Source organism: Strix aluco, chromosome 14, assembly GCF_031877795.1.
Source record: "Strix aluco isolate bStrAlu1 chromosome 14, bStrAlu1.hap1, whole genome shotgun sequence".
Lineage (NCBI taxonomy): Eukaryota > Metazoa > Chordata > Aves > Strigiformes > Strigidae > Strix > Strix aluco.
The window spans coordinates 20,031,169-20,050,102 of record NC_133944.1 but is presented as its reverse complement, the minus strand read 5'-3'; the positions used below and the strand labels follow the sequence as shown (position 1 = coordinate 20,050,102).

The following is an 18,934-nucleotide window of genomic DNA, read 5'->3' as shown; positions in this document are numbered from 1 at the left end:
CAGTCAATGTGGCAAAATCAGGTCAGCAGTAAGGCACATACCTGTACCTGTGTTTACTGTAAATTCAAATCTAAGAGACTTCTCAGAGCGGGTCAGCAAGAGGGTGAGAGGCAACCATCACAGGTTGCAGCCAGGGAGATTGCAGTTGAATATAAGCGGGGGGGGGGAAATCACAGTGTGATGCAAGCACTGGAACAGGGGCCTGGAAAGGTTGTATAATCTTTTTCCTTGAAGACATCGAAACTTTCACTGGATGAGGGCCTGAGCAACCTGATCTAACTTTGAAGTTACCTTAGCTGGGATTAGGTGGCTGGACTAGATGACATCCCACCAGAAATCCCTTCCAACCTAAATTATTCTGTGATGTGGGGCACCTATTTCTAAACAGTATAAACAGAGCAGTGTTAAACACATCATACGTTAGCCAGCAGAAGCATGATGGGCTGCACGACCAGCCTGCCACAAGAGGGAGGAAATGCCGGGTTTTGAAGACAGCACCAGAGTTGCGGGTTCCCGGGTGGGCGGTAGCTGAGCTGAAAGCGCTCTCACAGATCTTGTGTTTCTGAAGGGGGCAATCTCCAAATGCCTGTTGAGTGTGAAGCCTGTGACATGTGAGCTAAAGAAACAGAGGACATTTCTTGGTTGCTGCTCGGGTGCCAGGAGGACCTGGTGCCAAGCTTTAGCTGTTGCATACAACACAGTGGAATGTGGATTTTGATCCGGCTGCATTTTCCTAAGAAGGTAACCTGCTCCAAAGAGCCTTTAGATAAACAAGAAAATGCTATAATCTCATGTCAACTTCCACTTTTCAACTCTGCTTAGTCAGCATGGAAAAAAGCTATGTGGGTTGTGTATTTCAAGTGTTGTTTAAATGGGGATGCCTAATATACCATGTCCTTAATTTTGTGTAGTGCTTGCAATACTTCAGTTTTCAAGAACTGATTTCTGAATGATGATATACTTACGTGTCTTTTTTTACCTAAACAGTATCAAAAGGAAATTAATCTTACTGTCAAAGTATAGAGAATATTTAGCATGAAACCTAGAAGGTACTTTTATATAGCAAATCTCTCTGAAATTTTTCTAGCTGCCAATAGCTAGAAAGACACAGAATGGAGATTTGGTAATGTATAGATAAGTATAATTTCTGTTAGCAGTCAAACTGCTTGAAGAACATTTAGGTACAATTCCTGGTTAAAAATCTTCCTGAAAATTGGTATGGATTTCATATTGATGAAAAAATAGTAAGTATCTGGACCAAAATTTACAATGTGTAGCAGTGTTTATAGCATCAGAACACTGTTATTGTGTGAACAAGGTTTGCTACTTTCTTATTAAACATTTTGAACTGACAAATTATGTAGATTTCTGGAATAGCAGTTATACTGTACTATGCCACAGAGTACATGATAAGCTATAAAATCTTAGCGTTCCCTTTAGAGTCATTTTGTCAGGACATGGCAGAGTTCTAGAGATACAGGTTGCAGGATCTGATCTATATTTTGGTTTGAGGAATTTGAAACCAAATAATGCCTGCAGAAACTAATTTACCTTTATAATGCCAACATGTCAGAATTCTGATGCTTGGGTAATTTTTTGACCTTTCCATTTTAACATTTTGCATGCTGAGCTGCCACAAACAGTTTTAACATTTTCTAGATTAGAGATACAAGGACTTTTTCACTGTGGTGACAAAGTCTGCATTTGTGCTTTGACATTTGAGGGAAATCTCCATGGTTGCCACAAAGCAGAAAAGAAACAACTTCTGATTGCTCTCTATCCTTTACATTATGAAGTGCTGTTTCACTAAAGTTTTTGGGTCTCAGGCATGTATATTTGTGATGCATGTTTATGGAAGAAAAACAATTTATCTAAGACTGTACTTCTCTCTGAGGAAGGATTTTGAGAATTATTATGTTTCCAGTAATTGCTGTTCCTCAAAATCTTTCATTTGCATTTGCCACAACCAGAAGAGAACAAAGTGCTTTCTTTTAGATTGGAAAAATGTGGGCAGCACAAAAAAAAAAAAAAAAGAAAAGTCCATGGTGTGTTTGAAAATGCTTTCTTTTTAAGATTGCTTATGGCCATCTCTACTGAGAGTTCCTACCCAAGTATGCAGCTGTGAGGGAGAGGCAGGTAAGCTCCTCTGTGGCACAAGTACTCAGACAGGCTTTCTTGTGCTGAAGTAAAGTTCATTACCTCCTATGAGAGCAGTATTTCCACAGGCTACATCCATTATGGTAAAACTTGGTTGTTAATGCTCAGTAATGCTCACCCTTGTGTCCTTTGTCTGTCTCTCTCACTGTTTTGTAGCATTGTTTTTTGAACGCATTATCCAAACATTTCCAGAATATTAGAAATATTTTGCAACTGGGCAAAACCCTGCCAAAACAAATGAGTCTGTCAGGAGTAGGGGCTGGAGGGGACATGGCTTGCACTGACCCTGGCTTGGAGAAGGGTTCCCCCCATAAACAAGGGACAGGAGCATGGAGCCCAAATGGGGTGACTGGGAGGAAGAACATTCCTTTCGTACAATCTCCTGTCTACAGCTTTGAACCCTGTTGTGGTCCATACAGTAGAGAGTGCTTTCACAGAAAGGAACACTGAAGTAGTTGTTTGCTCAAGTCTGTACGTGCTATGCCACAGGTTCTGGTTTGCATTCCAGGAAAGCAGTATCGCCAGATCTGAGAAAGAGGGGACTGCGCATTAACAAAGAAGCCAGCTGACTCCCTGCATCAGACACTCCTGCCCAGCCCTTCCACTGAGGTCGGCACTCTTAAGCTGGACACCATTTTGCCTGATATATGGTCTGCTACAGTGTTATAGAAGTAGTTGTCAGGCTATTGTGGTTCGTTCTGCCTTTAAGAAATTATGCCATAAAGCGTATCTGTCTTGAAGTTAGAAGAATTTCAATAACTTAGGATTTCTGAGAAAATAGTCCTCATCATTAGTAATTAGATTAAAATATGCATAGCATTACCAGAGCTTCTATTTACTTCAGAATTACTGGATTCAGCAATTTGGATTTGTCAGAAAGTCTTAAAAAAACTGTGGACAGGAAAATAACATGGTGAAGTAAAGGACGAGATTCTAATGGGAAAGGAATTCAGTAGCTGTCCTTTTCCTAAGAAAAGAGATGAGCAATCTTTCTGGAGTTAAAACATTTTTATCTGTAATAATAAAATTTGTTATGGAATTGTTTTAACATAGAAAGTAATGAATCTCCTACACTTCAGTTGCAAAGAAGTCTTGGCAACTGAGGTTATATTGCATCTAAAAACCCTGCAGTCTACATGTGCAGTGGATAGTATGTGAAATATCCAAGGATGCACTTAAATTCAAGGCTGAAAGCTAAGAGTGACTTTCTCTATATATGGAAGTACTGTAATTGCCCCTAGTGGGTTCTGCTTTCCCAGGAAGTTTGGGACAAGCTATCCTGCTTGTTCCTTTCCCTTCCCTAGAGATCCTGAAATGCCTTCCAACCATTACTCTATTTATTCTCTTTTGTCCCTGTTTTAAGCAATAAGTTTAGCAGCACCATGTTTTCTCATTGCTTGGTGGCACTTCATTCCACCTTTGCACAGGCAGGGAAGGAATAGCAGGTTGGAAATTATAAATTGTAATACAGCACAAAGGAGGTTTCTAAGCAAGGGAACAGATAAACCTGACGTGATTCAGGGCTGGGGATGGTGGAACAAATTTCAAGCAAAAATTGAGAAAGATTTGAAAGACAAGGTGCAGATTTGATGACAAGGTGAATTTCAAAGGGACTGGTATTTCTTAAAAACATACTTCATAGTATGATGCATGTGTTCTGCTCCTAAAAGTATGTTTAATATTTATGTATTACTAATTACGTTTGATTATTATTTAAAGAATAGAGAGAATCTGCGCTTATGCCAGCGGTCAGCAAGGAAGTTTCTATCTAGGGTCCTGATCAGCTTGTGTTGTCTGTGCTGTTGCAACTAAGGTGCTGCCATGATCTGAGGTAGTTAATTCAGAACTACACTAGGATTATCTACATGAGATCTCAGCGTAACTGGACTTTGGGGGGGATGAACCTTCTTCATTCAGGATATGTTACTATCTTGAGCTGTGAGCTCTATTTTATTGCACTTTATATATTTGATTTGGCACAATAATTCAACAAATTTGAGTATTACAGTAACGGTTCTCATGAAGTGTTTTAATAAAGAATAAGATGGAGAATAAGGACTTCAACTGGGATGAAAGGAATGCCATTCCTAACTGAGATTTGCTGCACTTAAATAGCAGCTGTTACTGAACCTTCTGCACTGAGCTCTGGCCTCCCTGCCGGAAAGGAGAAGAGGGGCCAGGCAGCTTGTTCATACTTCCGAAGATGGTAAATGACAGAAGCATGCAGAAAAGCTTTCCTTTTTTACTGTGAAACTTTCCATTAAAATGTATCTATTTTAAAAGAGCAACCCCCCCTTGCTGCATCCTTATATGGCAGATAGAGCCATCCTGCTGCATTATAGCTCTGTCCTCCCTGATGTGGGAACACTCCGTGTAATGTACGCTTTCTCAGCATTTGTGTTTTATTGATAGTAACTTGCTAGCTGTTCATGAACAGCTTGGAGAATGTAAATCAATGGCAGAAGCTAACTGGTGAGAAGTAGTAAAGCTTTATTTCTGTATCGTGTGTCTGCAAAGACTCACTCTGTGCCTATTGCAGCTCTCCAGGGACTGTCATTGTTTATTTCAGGCTGTGGGTTGATGGCTTTTCTAAGCCTGATGCCTCAAAATTGCTGTGCCTATCCTGTATAGTGGGGATGAAAAGCAGTTATGCTCTCAGTGAGAGATGCAAAGGTAGACACAGAGAGAGACGTTTTGGCTCTGAAGTGTAATGTGGAGGAGATAGAGCTGCATTTTGCACCTCCCTCCTTATCTCTTCTACACCATGCGTGTCTATTTTGCAAGCTTCTGATGTTTTGTGTAGACAGAGTGTAGCTGAAAGTAAGAAGAAAGTTTTCTCTTTGTGCTCGTTTTCCCTTGTAGTGTTACGCATATTTCTCTGGGACGGATTTTTGATCTGTGGGAGACTCAGCTGAGGTGCCTAACTCAGAAGGGATGTATTTCACTTCCTGGAGCAGCATCACAAGACTGCTTCTGGGTTTGTCCTGTGGGGACTAATGGTGTGCTTTGCTTTAAGTACCCTAGGGAGGGGAGAGAGGAGCCTGGCAAGAGAAGTAGCAGGCTGTTGGGCCTGGTTTACTTTATATCCCCACTGCATAGTACCTTGCAGTTTTCTGCATGAGATTAATTACAATAAATCAACAGTAAGCAAACTGCTGCAGTTTTAAATGCATATAGGATTCCAGTAAGATTCTCTTTTTTTTGGAATGCGCCCTCTTGCATAAATGGATTTTATGAAAATAAGTAAGAGAAGGAAATCAAACACCACATCATAGTAGCACAACAGGGCTCATGTTTTGAATATGGATTTTGCTGGACCTAGATATAATGTGTAAGCCCATGTATCTGTGACCTGCCTCATTTTTTCTCAAATACATAATCTATGAATGCTCAATTTCTTTGAGTAAAAGTTATAAGAGAGGTCAACTTCTTCAGCATTGACACATCACAGTTGTTTCCAATGACAGTTCAAATATTTTTCTGCTAAAGTCAGTATTACAAAAAAAAAAAAAAAGGTAGAAAATGACTGTCCCAAAAAAATTTTTCCCTATATACAAATATAAAGCTGTGGCAATGAATAAAAGCAGAAAAATCTCCCTTCCAATCAGTCAATGTGGGAACAAGACAGAAGGTTCCCATGGTTATTGTGCAGACATGAGAGGAATAAGGGCTTCTTCCATCAGATATGGTATGAATCCTGGACAAATTAAAGTGTTACCAGGGAGTCAACTGTGCTCTGGTGAAGGACTGTCTGAGAGTATCATCCCAGTCTTGGAAGGCCTGGTCCTTATTCTGACCCCAGGGGAAGTAGTTGGGCCTGCAGGAAACCATTCCCATGAGAAACCCCAGATGCGTAGGCTTATGATGTAAATTGACTCCCATATTGTCTTAAGGGCCTAGCCAAAAACTCCTGAGTTTTGTACACATGAGAAGAAACTTGGAGTCAGTCACTTCTGTTATGTTTGTTAATGAATGAGAACATAGACTGTTAAGCATCCTTGAAGTACAAATCTATTTCTAGAGTGCTTTCCTCTATGTAGCATTAGACCTCTGTACTTCACAAATACTCTCTATGCCATTCCTTACATTATGTTTTTCTTGTAGGAAACATTAAGGGGTGAGGGCGATAAATTTTCTTTAGTGCAACAGCTCCCCTGGTATTGTATTTATATTGGATCTTCATTTGTGCCTGCATACTACTGTGTTTATTCAGCTGTCTTAGAGCTTCTTTCTGAGACCACTTCAAGGCTGATTTTAAACCTGCTTCTCCATCTACACTCCCTTTTGTATAAGCTTCTGTGTTCCCACTGTTCAAAAGTAGCCAGATGGTCCCACAATTTCATGCATTCCCAAATCTTGTGAAACAGAAAAGGCCTGAGCCAGTTTCTCAGCAGAGGAATCTTAGGAATTTTTGTCAAAGTTAAAGGATTTTTTTAGAATAGCAGTTTGCACCTTTTTAAACCCAAGTACTAAGGTAATTTCTTAATCTTTTTTCTTTTTTTATCTTTTACATTATTTTGATTTAGAGCTAAAATACAAGCAAAATGGATTTGTTTTTATTTTAAAACATCTTAATTGCACAGCTTAATTAAACTTATACTGGCTTACTAAATATAAGTCCTTTACAAACGTATTCACATTTTATCAGGCATAGGCATGGCAAATAAGCCAGTTAACTTTTCCTTTGATTTATATTCTGCATATTACAGGTGACAGGAAAATGGTTTAAATATATAGACTGGAAATATAAGAATCTTAATAATATGATTTTCACTGTGCTGTTTTTCAATATCCTGGTACAGGCCTACTCTTATTTTGGCCTTGATTTTTATAATCAAAATGTTCTAGTAAGGGGAAGAAAGGAATGTGTTTAGAACAGGATGCCATCAGTAAGGAATCTGCTTAACATGACTTGCATTTGCTTCCAATGCCACTGTCACCTACGGATCTCCCTTGAGATATCTGTGACTTCATTGATGAATATGTTCCTTTATATCAGGAAACCACTTCCTGGGTTTATGTCCACCTCCTTACACTTTAGAAAATTTGCTTAAAGACAAGAGAAGCAAAGCATGCAGACAAGGTGAATTGCCTTGTAATTTCATCATATCTTGGGTATTTGCTATTTGTTTTTACCTCTGCAGACAAGGAACACATAAAACCAAATTCCTTTATTAGTAAAAACAAACTTTTGTGATGCCAGAAGAAAATTTATAAATGTAAACTTTACTGACTTATAGTGGAAAATGAGGGGAAAGTCAACATTTTTTGTTGTTGTTGTTGCCTTTTGGAAAACTTTAGGCATTGGTTCTGCAATATTAGAATTCTAGCCAAACTTATTTGACTTGAAAGAATTTACAGGGCACATGCATCTAATTAGGATGTCACTCCAATGATGGAGGTGACTGCTCCTCAGCTTTGTAGGTAATGCTGCCAGTAACTCTGAACGTGGGGAAAAAAAAAAACCCAACCTTTTCCCTGCAAAGGTATTTTCACCTCCTTACAGATCTTTTATTTACTTTACATTGAACAGGAGGTATGTATTTCTAACCTGTTTGTAAAAATGCTTTTTGACTGACACCTGAAAGGCTGCTGTCCAGATCTTTGAGGACTATATTTTTAAAAAGAGCAGAGGGTGCTTGGATTACTCTTGAAATTGTCACACCCATTTCCTCAAGGAAATAAAGTGACCCTTTCAAGTTTGGCACATGTTGCTCTTGCTAAGGTATGGAAAACTCTTGGATTTCAATAGCTTTCCTCTGAAAACACTTTGGTGTGCTGTGTGTTTTAACGATGAAGTTTACTCAGAGCAGCTGATTTTTGGAATTTCTTAGACTGTTTCAGTGTTCATTTCAGTATGAAATAATGAGAACAAACCAGTTACTGTAATGAGAAAACTATCTTGTTACACTGTTTTGGGAGCTGCTTTTTGGGAGGTGTGAGTCCAGGGTCCATCAGGCTCACCCTGCCAACTCTGACTGAGGAGTTGGTTCCCTTCAGCAGTCAGCTGGTGGCAGCAGCAGAGTTTAAGGAGTGGTTGGTTATATGTGCAAAACCCCAGTAGCCAGACCTTAAAATCTTTGGGAGAAGGTAGCAGTTTTACAGTTTGTGTGGCTTCTGTTTACTGTTCTCTTTCTTTCTTTTCTCTTGCAGAATTCACCCCAGGCATTTCAGCTCTGCCTATACTATTACGCCTACAACCTCTGCAGACTGGAAATTTTGCAGTTTCATTGTCATCAGCAAGTAATTGTGGTATTTCTTTGCTTTAGCAAACTGGAAAATGGAAATGAAGAGAAATACAACAAAGTTTCTGTGGCTGTTGATGTTCTTCTCTGATATTGTGTCATTCAGCTATGAAAAATCAATGAGAGAGCGAGCTATTGAGCTGATGCAAGATGCACGTTTAATTGACGGGTATATAAAATATGTTCAACTAAACCCTCTTTGTGAATCTTGACAAGTGAGGAAGAAATGCTAAAGTGTGTTTGGATCAGTAGAGACACAGGCTGTTACAGGCACGTAGCAGTTACTGTTGCAGTGATTTATCTGGAAGGAATTTTGGTTTAGAGGGTACTTACTATAGGATTAGGTTATTCTAAATGCATTTGTGATTGTCTGGTCAGGTTTCGCCACTTAATTATTGTTTCCCTTTACATAATGTTTTTGTCTCCTTCCTGTAATTTAACGGCATCTTTCATTAGCAATGACTTCTGTGCAGATCTAAATAGGCTTTGTACCTTGAAAGGGTACCCTTACAACTTGAAAGAATGATGTCTGTGGTGAGCGCGTTTTGATCTGGGAACACAGACACTGATTATTCTAGCACAGGCAGCACTAATTATTCTACCACAAGTACTTGCTTCTAAGGAGTGTGGTGGCTGATTTCAGCTCTTCCATTCCTTCAGAAACGAGTAGGAGAAAAATAGATACAGAAGCATAACAGCTATAAAAATGGGAGAAGCAAAAAAAGTTTCTTACTGTCCTAATTAAGAAATAAAGCTTGTTTGTAAAAGAAAGGAGACTTTTAAGCATATGTTACTGCAAGGATTGGCAATTAATGGTCTAAGGGAATATGAACAGTGGAAGAAATTATGTTTGGGTTAGAAGGGGAACAACTTATTTCTATCACAAACCCTACTTTGTTTTCAATTCTAGCCACAATGACTTTGCACTGCGGCTGAGAATACTTTACCAAAATATGCTCAGTAGAGTCAACTTAAGAGAACTCAACATGACCCACACAAACCTTGAAAAACTTCAGGCTGGTTATGTGGGAGCTCAGGTATGTACTGCCATAGCTGAGAGTCTGAGAACATATTTTTACATTTTCCTCCTTCCCAATCACAAAAGTAATCCTGGCCTTGGTTTTGGCTCTTTCTGTTGAAGAATAAAACAATGAAACTGAAAAGCCGCAAACACTTCTCCATAACATCTGTGTTTCAAAAGTTTGTGTTTTATAATCCAGGTACCCTTAACCAAAACAGTGGCATTTGTTTTGTGAATAAATTAAAGTAAACTTACGTCCCCTTTCCTGCATGTACTGTGGAGTAGTTGAGTGTGTCAGGAGGCTTTAAGCACGTCTAGAGTGGATACTCTTCCTTTGGGGGGAAAAACTATAGTGGCAACTCCCTTGTAAACTGTAGGAAATTATTTTGGTCTGTGCTCATGAACTTCACTATTAGCAAATGAAAGGTTCCAAGTTGAAACACAAGTTATCTAGTTTACTTGTCAATGTCTCTTTCAGTTTTGGTCAGTGTATGTTCTTTGCAGCGCTCAGAACAAGGATGCTGTGCGTCTGACCTTAGAGCAAATTGATGTTGTCAAGAGGATGTGTAACAGCTATGAAGAGCTTGAACTTGTGACAACTTCCCAAGGTGATGCTCTTTCTTGTAACAGAATTTTTTTTAAATGGGATTGCAGGAGGTGTGTGCAAAAGACAGAGAGCTGCAAGCAGGCAAGTTATCAAGGTTTAAAGAATAACTTTCACTTCAGTTTTTCCACTTAACCACAATAACTGACTCTGTGCACAGACCTGGCCCACCCGAGTCATAAGAAAAACTGCCATATAAACATGCACTAGTATAAGCTTCTGTTCTATGAAAATGTCAGTGTGGTTGCTTGCAATTGACAATAACAATTGTTGCTCAGTAGTGCTGGCTTCTTATCTGTCATGAAATTACTTTGGAATTATCTTCCTTTGTTGTTTCCAGGTATCTCTGACAGTATAAGGATCGCGTGTTTGATTGGAATAGAAGGTGGTCACTCCATTGACAGCAGTCTGGCAACACTGAGGATGTATTATGACCTGGGTGTTCGTTACATGACTTTAACACATTCCTGCAATACACCTTGGTAACTAACGTGCATGTTTTTGTGTGACCATCTAATGCAAAGTGGTGGCAGCTCCAAGATGGGGAAAATATGGGTTCAGACACAGAGTTCACCTATGAAAGACTCTGAACCAAGTCAAGGATGACAAGTTTTTGGGGTAAATCACTTGCTATGTATCAAGTGGGAGACTGAAGGATCTGTTATGTAGTGCTTGTTACACGAACAATTTGGAAACTTTTAAACCTCGTTAACAACACAAAGGTGGTAAAATTGCTATCCCCTTTGCTTTATTAGGAAAGTTACATAGGGCAAAACAGGCAAAAAAAAAAAAAATACTACTAAAAATGCATATGATGTAGATAAAAGAGGGTAAATGCTATGTAAGAACTCAGCAGTCAGCAGCCTTCAATGCTGTCCTCTCTGGCCAGCTCAAAAGTGCAAGTCCCATATGCAGCTACACAGATGGGTACTTAGTTCCTGTATCAGAATATGAGGACCTACTCCTTGCTGGATTGACAAAATTCCTCTTTGTACTGACTCAGGGAAAGGGGAATTGTGTGCAGAGAGGGCTGAAAAGCAGGCTTTCTGGCTGACGGGTAACCGACATTTCAGTGTATCTTTGTTCTCTGATGAAGGTTTGTTTAATCAGAAAATTTATGACAAGCATCTCTTTGCTTGTCTTGCATTGCTTCCAAATATACAGCAGTCCTGAACCTGAAGACATAACATTCAGAAAGCAGTTATGAACATAAAAAGCACTGTGTGAACAAGATACATATTATGTAGCTCATTATCCTTACGTTTGGCTATGTGACATGGTAATGATTTCATTGTGTGTAGCATAAGAAGTTTCAGTTGCTGATATTGTAGACTCCAGAATAATACGATGTTTTTCTTCCCTAACTCCCCTTTTTAAGGTCTGAATCATCATCTAAAGGAATACACAACTTTTATCCTGGTGTTACTGGTCTGACTGCATTTGGCCAAGTAAGGATCTCTTTCAAATGTTAACCTAAGCAATCTCTCACGCAACTAACAACTTCTGGCCTTATCTTTTCAAAAGCAACTTGTCATTAAAAAATTAATTACTGGTAGTTCTTGATAGTTAGGAGGTGATGAGGGTTCAGTCAAACCAAATTCCCTGTGATGTTCCTTAGGGTAAAAGAAGTGTTAGATTTAATTATAACAATTGTTTTAATACAGATCAGATGAATGACTTAGTATGCGGAAGTAGTGGGATGTAAGTAACAGTTCAAATAATTTTAGATTGACTAAGTTTTCTAAGTTTTGAGCATGTGGTGGTGTGCTTGTTAACTGTGAGTGAATAAATTACTATTAAATTAATAAGTAAATAGAAACCCATACAGGCACCACATGTTTATGACTAGCTGACAGCTGCAGAATTTATTTATCTGTTTACTATTTAGTATTATCAGCTAAACAGTTTCCTTTAAGAAAACTTGATACTGACACTGCTGTCTGTAAATCTGTTTTAGGAAGTGGTAAAGGAGATGAATCGCCTGGGTATGCTGATAGACTTATCTCATACTTCAGATTTCACAGCAAAAGCTGCACTGAGTATCTCAAAAGCACCAGTAATTTTCAGCCATTCCTCGGCATTTTCTATTTGTAATCACTCAAGAAATGTTCCCGATGATATCCTCCAGCAACTGGTGAGCCATATTGTTTTGGGTTTTGGGGGGTTTGTTTGGGTTTTTTGGTTTTGTTTGTTTGCTTGCTTGTTTGTTTGTTTGTTTTAATGGCAATGTTTGGCTAGTCTCAGGCAAATTTGTGCATTCGGGTTGTGGTGTTTTCACCTTCTCATCTCTGAAATGGATTTATAAGCAGATCCCTGAGCAGCAAGTTGCACATCCATTTCTGAGATGTTTTCTTTGGGTCATGTTTTGTCTTTGGCTACAAAAAAATAAGTGTTTTGAAATACTTTGAAATTCTGGGGGAGTCTGTTTGACGTAGTCGCTGGACTTCTGCTGAGTCAAGCTACATGAGAATATAACGAACCCAGGGTAAAGGACAGAGAGGCAAAGCCTCGCGTTGCCATCTGAGCTTTGACTTATAGAGTGTTGTTATGCTCACTGATGGAGGGATGTAGAAGAATCTATATGAGATGCCCATGAGGTTTGCAGGACACACATGAGTGTCCACTCATCAACTGTCTCTTCATATCTTTCAGAAAAAGAACAAAGGAATTATCATGGTGACTTTCAATGCAGATGTACTGGCCTGTGGCAGAAAAGTTGTTAATGTTTCTACCCTTGCAGGTTTGAAGTTAATATACTATATTTTTTGTGGGTTGCCTCTATGAATTTCCTGGCATCTGTGTAATTTCTGAGATTGTGTAAATTATACTGCTTGTTTATTTCCTTCCACACCTTACCCCAGCTCTAGGTATTTTTGGAGCTAATTAAACATTAATTCATTAAACAATAACAAGACATACAAGGTGTGTCACTGGAGGACATGATGCTCCCAAACGGAGCCAAGAACCGTTAATCCCAAAGTAGTTGTTACTTTCTGGAAAACATCTTAAACCTTTGTAATTAAGAGTGGAAAACATAGGTATGTAATGGGTAATGAAAAATCTGTTGGTATATGTGGGGAATCAACGTGCTGTGACAATCATGTCTCTTTCCTCATTTGCATCTTATCAGTGTAGCTATTATTTTGAAGATTGCTGCCTGATGTTCTTAATAACTGATAACATCTAGTTAAGCATCAGTAAATATTCAGAATACATCATCTGCATTATTAAATTTTAACCTGTATTCTCAGGATGTCTTTTGACTTTTTTTTTTTAAAGGATTTGATTAAGAATCCATGATTAAGGAGAACAGTCTCCTAGTGCCAATATGTCTGAACTGGATTATTTATTCTTGCCAGACACTTAGACATTGTTTTCTTTGATATTTTCTTTCAGACCATTTTGACCACATAAAGAAAATCGCAGGTTCAGAATCGATAGGAATTGGTGGTGACTACGACGGAGTGGAACGGTTAGTAAAATTGTACATACATTGACGTCTGCTCCTTAAATGATGAAGGTTTTGATTCCTTTTTGGGAATAAAAAAAAAAAAAAAAAAAAGGCAGACTAAAAGAGTTGTAGCAAGTTGTCTTGTGATGAGTACTAAAACAAGTTTTATGAAAGAGGGGCACAATGATCCCTTTTTAGAACTGTATGAAGCAGTGCCACAAATGTAGAAACAGATCCTAATGCCCTGTGAACTCTGGAATTGTGTTGTTCTAGGCAGTGGTTTGCATATACAAAAGCAGTGATGGAGGGTGCTTTCCTCCAGAAGCCAAAGATGAATGACAGAAAAGCTGCCTCAGCCTTTAGATGGTAAATGAGTTAGCCCAGGAAGATACTGTAAAACTCCTTCCTCCACTATTACTGGGGAAAGCCCAAAGTGTTTTGGGGCTCTGAAACCACTCCTGCTTTTGCAGCTTGGGTGAACAGCCTACAACATAACCTCTCCTGCTCACTCCTGGGCTAGTGTTGTTACAGCACAGTAAATAAATGCAGATTCTGTGGCATTTGCTGGCATAACCCTAAACGTTTTTTCACTTTTTATCTTTCTGTTGAATCTTCATCTCTTTTTTTTTTCTTTTTTTTTCTTTTTTTTTCTTTTTTTTTTTTTTTCCCTGGGATCGGACACACTTGGGTATGAAAATCACAGTCAGACTCACATCTGTAAATTAGGACCACAAAAACAGTGCGTCGGCTCCCATGAGAGTTAGCTCATCATAGCTCTGAAACTATAATCTCCAAAATAAAAACATAGTTTGCAACAAAAGGACACATTTCATTTCCTGCATTTCACAAAGACCATCACTTTAGTTGGTGGTGGAGTTGTTAAGGTCCTAAGGCCTGGTAGAAAGTAACGGCACAGATTTCTTGAGATATGCTTATCACCACACCTCCACACAAAAAAAAATAACAGAAAATATTATTTATCTCAAAGTCAAAGGCTCATGGAAATACGATTTAAAACAGCTGTTTAATGCAGGTTTTGCAGCTTCTTAATTCTAATTCCTTTTTGTTCTTATAAGACTTAGCAAAAGATATATGTCAATTTTGCTTATTTTAATTTCTTCAGTAGAGGGTTCTGAATAACGTTCTTCTTGCTGCCTAAACGGTTGAATTCAAAACAATATTGTTATTCTAATTGCAATTTCTTTGGAAAAATGACTTTGTAAATGACAGAGTACACAAAATCACTGGCAACTCCTTAGCTCATCATGTGTTTGTAGGTTCCCTTTTGTTCTTAGTTACACAAGTGGATTGCACCAACTCCATCTGTGATGCAGCTGTTTCCTCTTACTCTAAAGGCCACATATAAAGAGTGGATTAATGCATACATGAGTTTGTTTTTTGTTTTAATATCCTCCATGCTGTTGTTCTGCCTATATACAAGTGTATCTTCATTCCAGAATACACAGTTTTGTTCTGCTAATGGGATCCTATGTGCAGAAAAAGCCTTTCATTGTGTCCCAGTCCTACTTTTATTTATGTCAGTTGAATTCTTAATTATTATTTTAACTTCTCAGAGGAAGAACTGGGTCCAAAGTGAGCTCACTCCAAAAGTGAATATGTGCAAAAGACTGATTAAAAATCTTCTACATTTTTTCAGTGATGTGTGTTGAATGTTCTTGTGTGACTCTTGCCAACAGCTTCCCTGAGGGATTGGAAGATGTTTCTAAATACCCTACTTTGATTGAGGAACTTCTTAGAAGAGGATGGACTGAAACCGAACTGAAAGGGGTCTTAAGAGAGAACTTTCTTCGTGTCTTCAGAGAAGTGGAAAATGTAAGATTAAAAACTAAACTGAATCTTGATTCTTACTAAGATGGAGAGAGGAACTGTTGCTTTTTTTTTTTTCTTCCCTCAATGAGAGAGCTATGAGGGAATGTAAGAACTTAATGCAATAATTCCAAATGCTGGGAAAGAAACCAAGATGGCAAGAGAGTGTTAGCGGAATAAAGGAAAGTGAGAGAGAGTGGACAAAGCTCTTTGGAACTTTTTCTCTCGGTGGTAATCTGATAAGTACACATCAATGACTTCTAAATAGAATCACTTCATGGTTTGGAGAAACTGCGGACGTACCAGCGTCACAGTCTGCCTGTGTTCGCTGGTGCAGTAAGGAATGCTGACTCCTGCAAATCAATTTAATTCTTGTCATGGGATTGGGCTGCTATCCAAAAGGCTCCTGCCATGACCAGATCATTAACAAGCCATAAACATAACAACTAGATCACAACGAGTTTTAAGTGTAAACGGTAGAAGCTAATCCAGAAGGATGAGGGAGGAGAGGAGGGAAGGAGAGAGACTATGAGAGTAATGACACCCTAAATGGTAACTTTTTCAAAAGCCTCTGTTGAAACTTGCGAACTGCTTGCCTCCTACTGTTTTTATTTACAGGGATAAGTAAGTAGATATTACACACAAAGCCTTATAGACAACATATATTTCACAGTGATCTTTTTTCCAGTTGCCCTTTTGGGGTATGTTACATGAGCAGAAACCAGGCAATTTTGTACTGTTCCAGTTAATCTGCCATAATATCGACTTAATGCCGAGTTGCACGTTGGCAGACTGAATTATGAAGAGGTTGAAATTCATCGCACTTAACTGATCTGTGAGATTTCGTAATATTTTTCCTTCTAAATTAATGATCTTTGAAGCTCTGGTCTTGAGACTGTGAGCTGACTTTTGGGAAGAAAGCTCGTGAGTTTGTTTGCTTAACGTTTTCCAGCTAATGCATCCACATGTGGAGGGAGCCAAGACAAAGAACAGCTAGACCTGTGACTCTTGCTCGAAATGTATCTGTACTGAATTCTGGGAAGTGTTTCATAGGAATGGAAACATCAGCATAATGATGTTGATTTCCTCATGTTCAGATGTGTTTTTGCAATACAGTTTGAGTTGGTTCACTTGAAATAGCATTGAATTTGCCAGCTGCATAAAGCTTTTTGCTGTTGTTCCAGTCTGACTTTCCGGGCAACCTTTTGAATTTTTCTAGGTGCGGAACATTAGTGGACTAATGGATGTAGGTGAAAGTGAAATTCCGCAAGAAGTAGTACAAAATTCCTGTCGCCTAGACCTACGTAATCATCAGCTTCAGACAGTCATGTCCTTTGGATTTCCTTCTGTGGCACAACCTTTCAGTCTGACACTTGTAACTGTATCGTGTTTAATACTGTATTTTGAATCATAAGATCTATGGAGTCTAGAGAGAGATATACGGAGTAATCTGCAATGCAACTAGTTATCTTAAAAAGCTATGTAAAGCTATGCTAGATTTTTTTCTATAATTTCTATAAATTTACCTGCATACTTGAAAGTTAATGTAGATTTTAAATGCTGTAGCAAAAGCATTCAGAATTTGAAGTCATAAATTCTGTGTCATCTTGGCTAAACCACGATCAACATTGTTAATGGAAAGTATTCACATCTAATGAATAAATCCTCTAATACGTGACACATGGTTTTGGTACCCATATTGTTGGACTTGGTATAAGTACTTGAGTCCAGAATCAGCAGTTCCACACAGGAACTAGAGAATATGATTAAGACACCTGTGCTGAGATATTTTCAGATATTACTTCTTGTTAAATAAGACAACTTTCATCATCAGTCAATGGCTTAGTCAGAGAAGAACCACCACCCTGGTATATGGTTTTTTGTTTTGTTGCTTTTTTTTTAAGATGACAAGATGGATGACATGGCTATTTCAGTTTGGATTTCATGCCTACCACTAGCTTTAGGGATCCATCCTGCAGTATTAAACTCTTATTTTTGAACCCTGACCAGGACAGTGGGCAACTGGAGAGCTACTGAAGGGTGGAGGCAGGTGTCTTGCATTCAGATACAGGTGACCAGGCAATGGTGTAGATACATTTCTGTAATCTGGGGACTGCTGTTTGCTGCATGTTCATGAAGCTGGGAGCAAGAATAAGCCAGGACAAAGTAGGAATTCTGGCTACTCAGAGGGTAAGATTTTGTTCTGATATTTTTATTGCAGTCTGAAAAGTATAAAATGAGTATTTAAATTAAAATTTTTTTTAGAATGTTCCACAGCTTTGTGGAAATCTTTTTCACATTTGGACAGTGATCCTTATCAATAACAGGTTTTATTATTTTATTTTTATTCTAGCTGGCTAAAATCAGACCACTGTCAAATGATTCATAGGCATGAGATTGGAAAGAAATCTTTTTATTATAAATCTTCTGCTGTTTCAGCCTTTGGAACACGTTTTCAAATACACAAGGTATGTGAGGTTAGAAGCCACTGTTATACAGAAGAGCATATATTGGGATAGGCCTAATCTTGGTAGGCTAATATGGCTCAAACCTGGAATTTTAATCAAATAATCCTGATTCATGATGAAATTGTAAGATAGCAGCACTACATATTTGTAGGGTCATTTTTCTGTGCTTGCTGGTAAATGCCTTCTCATGATACTTCCTGTTAATTGTTATTTTTTATCCCATGATATGTGCTTTTATTTACTGATATGACATCGACAGAATCTAGCCTTAGTATAAAATAAAAGTCCTGTAATTGATCTAAGGACATAATCTGTAAACACACAAAGTATTTAACAACTGAAAGACAAGGCTAAGCATGAACAGAATGGAAACAGCAAGTCAGTTGTTTTCTAGAGTCACTTGAGACTCCTCCTGCCATCCATTTCTTCATGCCAAGTAGGGTTTCTGGAAGAAGACTGTTTTTTTATTGCTTCAAAATGAAGCTTCATTAATTTGGTTAACCAAGGTTGTCTCCTTGGTAAGTATATTCTGAATATACTACTGCCACTTACTGAATTCTTTACAAATCATGTTGAGTAATCGAGTTGCATAAAAGCCAAGTTTTTAAGAAAGTTTCTCAATAAATACCGATCCTGGTTATGCACCTACAATGGGGAATTACTGCACTGACTCAGAAGTCTTGCCTTCCTAATACTGCTCAACTGGCATCAGAACTTGTTTTACTGGTAAAATGATGAATTAAATACAGCAAATATTTAATTCCCATCAGTTCTTCTGCAAATAGCTTCATAAGCCATTGAAAAACTGCCATCCATGGTATCTTTTCACAGAATTAGTACTGTGATAGTACTGTGAAACAAAAAATGCTTCCTTACTCCTTCCAGCCTTTTTCTTTCTACTGTGTTGTCACTTTCCTGCCCACTTACTTCTGCTTTTTTTTCCATACTACAGCATGGATTAAAAATATATTCCTTTTCTTAAAGATCTGGATAATACTTTTATATGACAGATTACATCATCCTATAGATATTTGTCATTTATTTCCTTGTTTTATCTATAGTGTATTGCACTTATGTGACTGCTTTGTGCAATTAATAATTTGTAACCTTGTGGCAAAACATATACATGAAATTTAAATAAAGTATTGTTTAAAACTGTGT

At 38.2% G+C, this 18,934-nt stretch overlaps 1 protein-coding gene across 9 annotated transcripts in view; it reads left to right on the top strand.

Annotated features, from left to right (window-relative positions):
• LOC141929909 (dipeptidase 2-like) overlaps positions 1-18,934 on the top strand; it is a 47,447-nt gene extending 28,513 nt beyond the window's left edge. For 2 of the 9 annotated variants that reach the window (XM_074839964.1, XM_074839965.1), the window contains exons 2-11: positions 8,427-8,571; positions 9,313-9,439; positions 9,902-10,031; positions 10,368-10,509; positions 11,406-11,475; positions 11,985-12,161; positions 12,680-12,767; positions 13,424-13,499; positions 15,176-15,311; positions 16,525-18,934. In XM_074839964.1, the coding sequence (XP_074696065.1) occupies positions 8,438-8,571; positions 9,313-9,439; positions 9,902-10,031; positions 10,368-10,509; positions 11,406-11,475; positions 11,985-12,161; positions 12,680-12,767; positions 13,424-13,499; positions 15,176-15,311; positions 16,525-16,719 (1,275 nt within the window). In that variant the 5' untranslated portion in view covers positions 8,427-8,437 and the 3' untranslated portion in view covers positions 16,720-18,934. The other 7 variants (XM_074839959.1, XM_074839961.1, XM_074839958.1 and 4 more) reach the window with 7 other exon arrangements.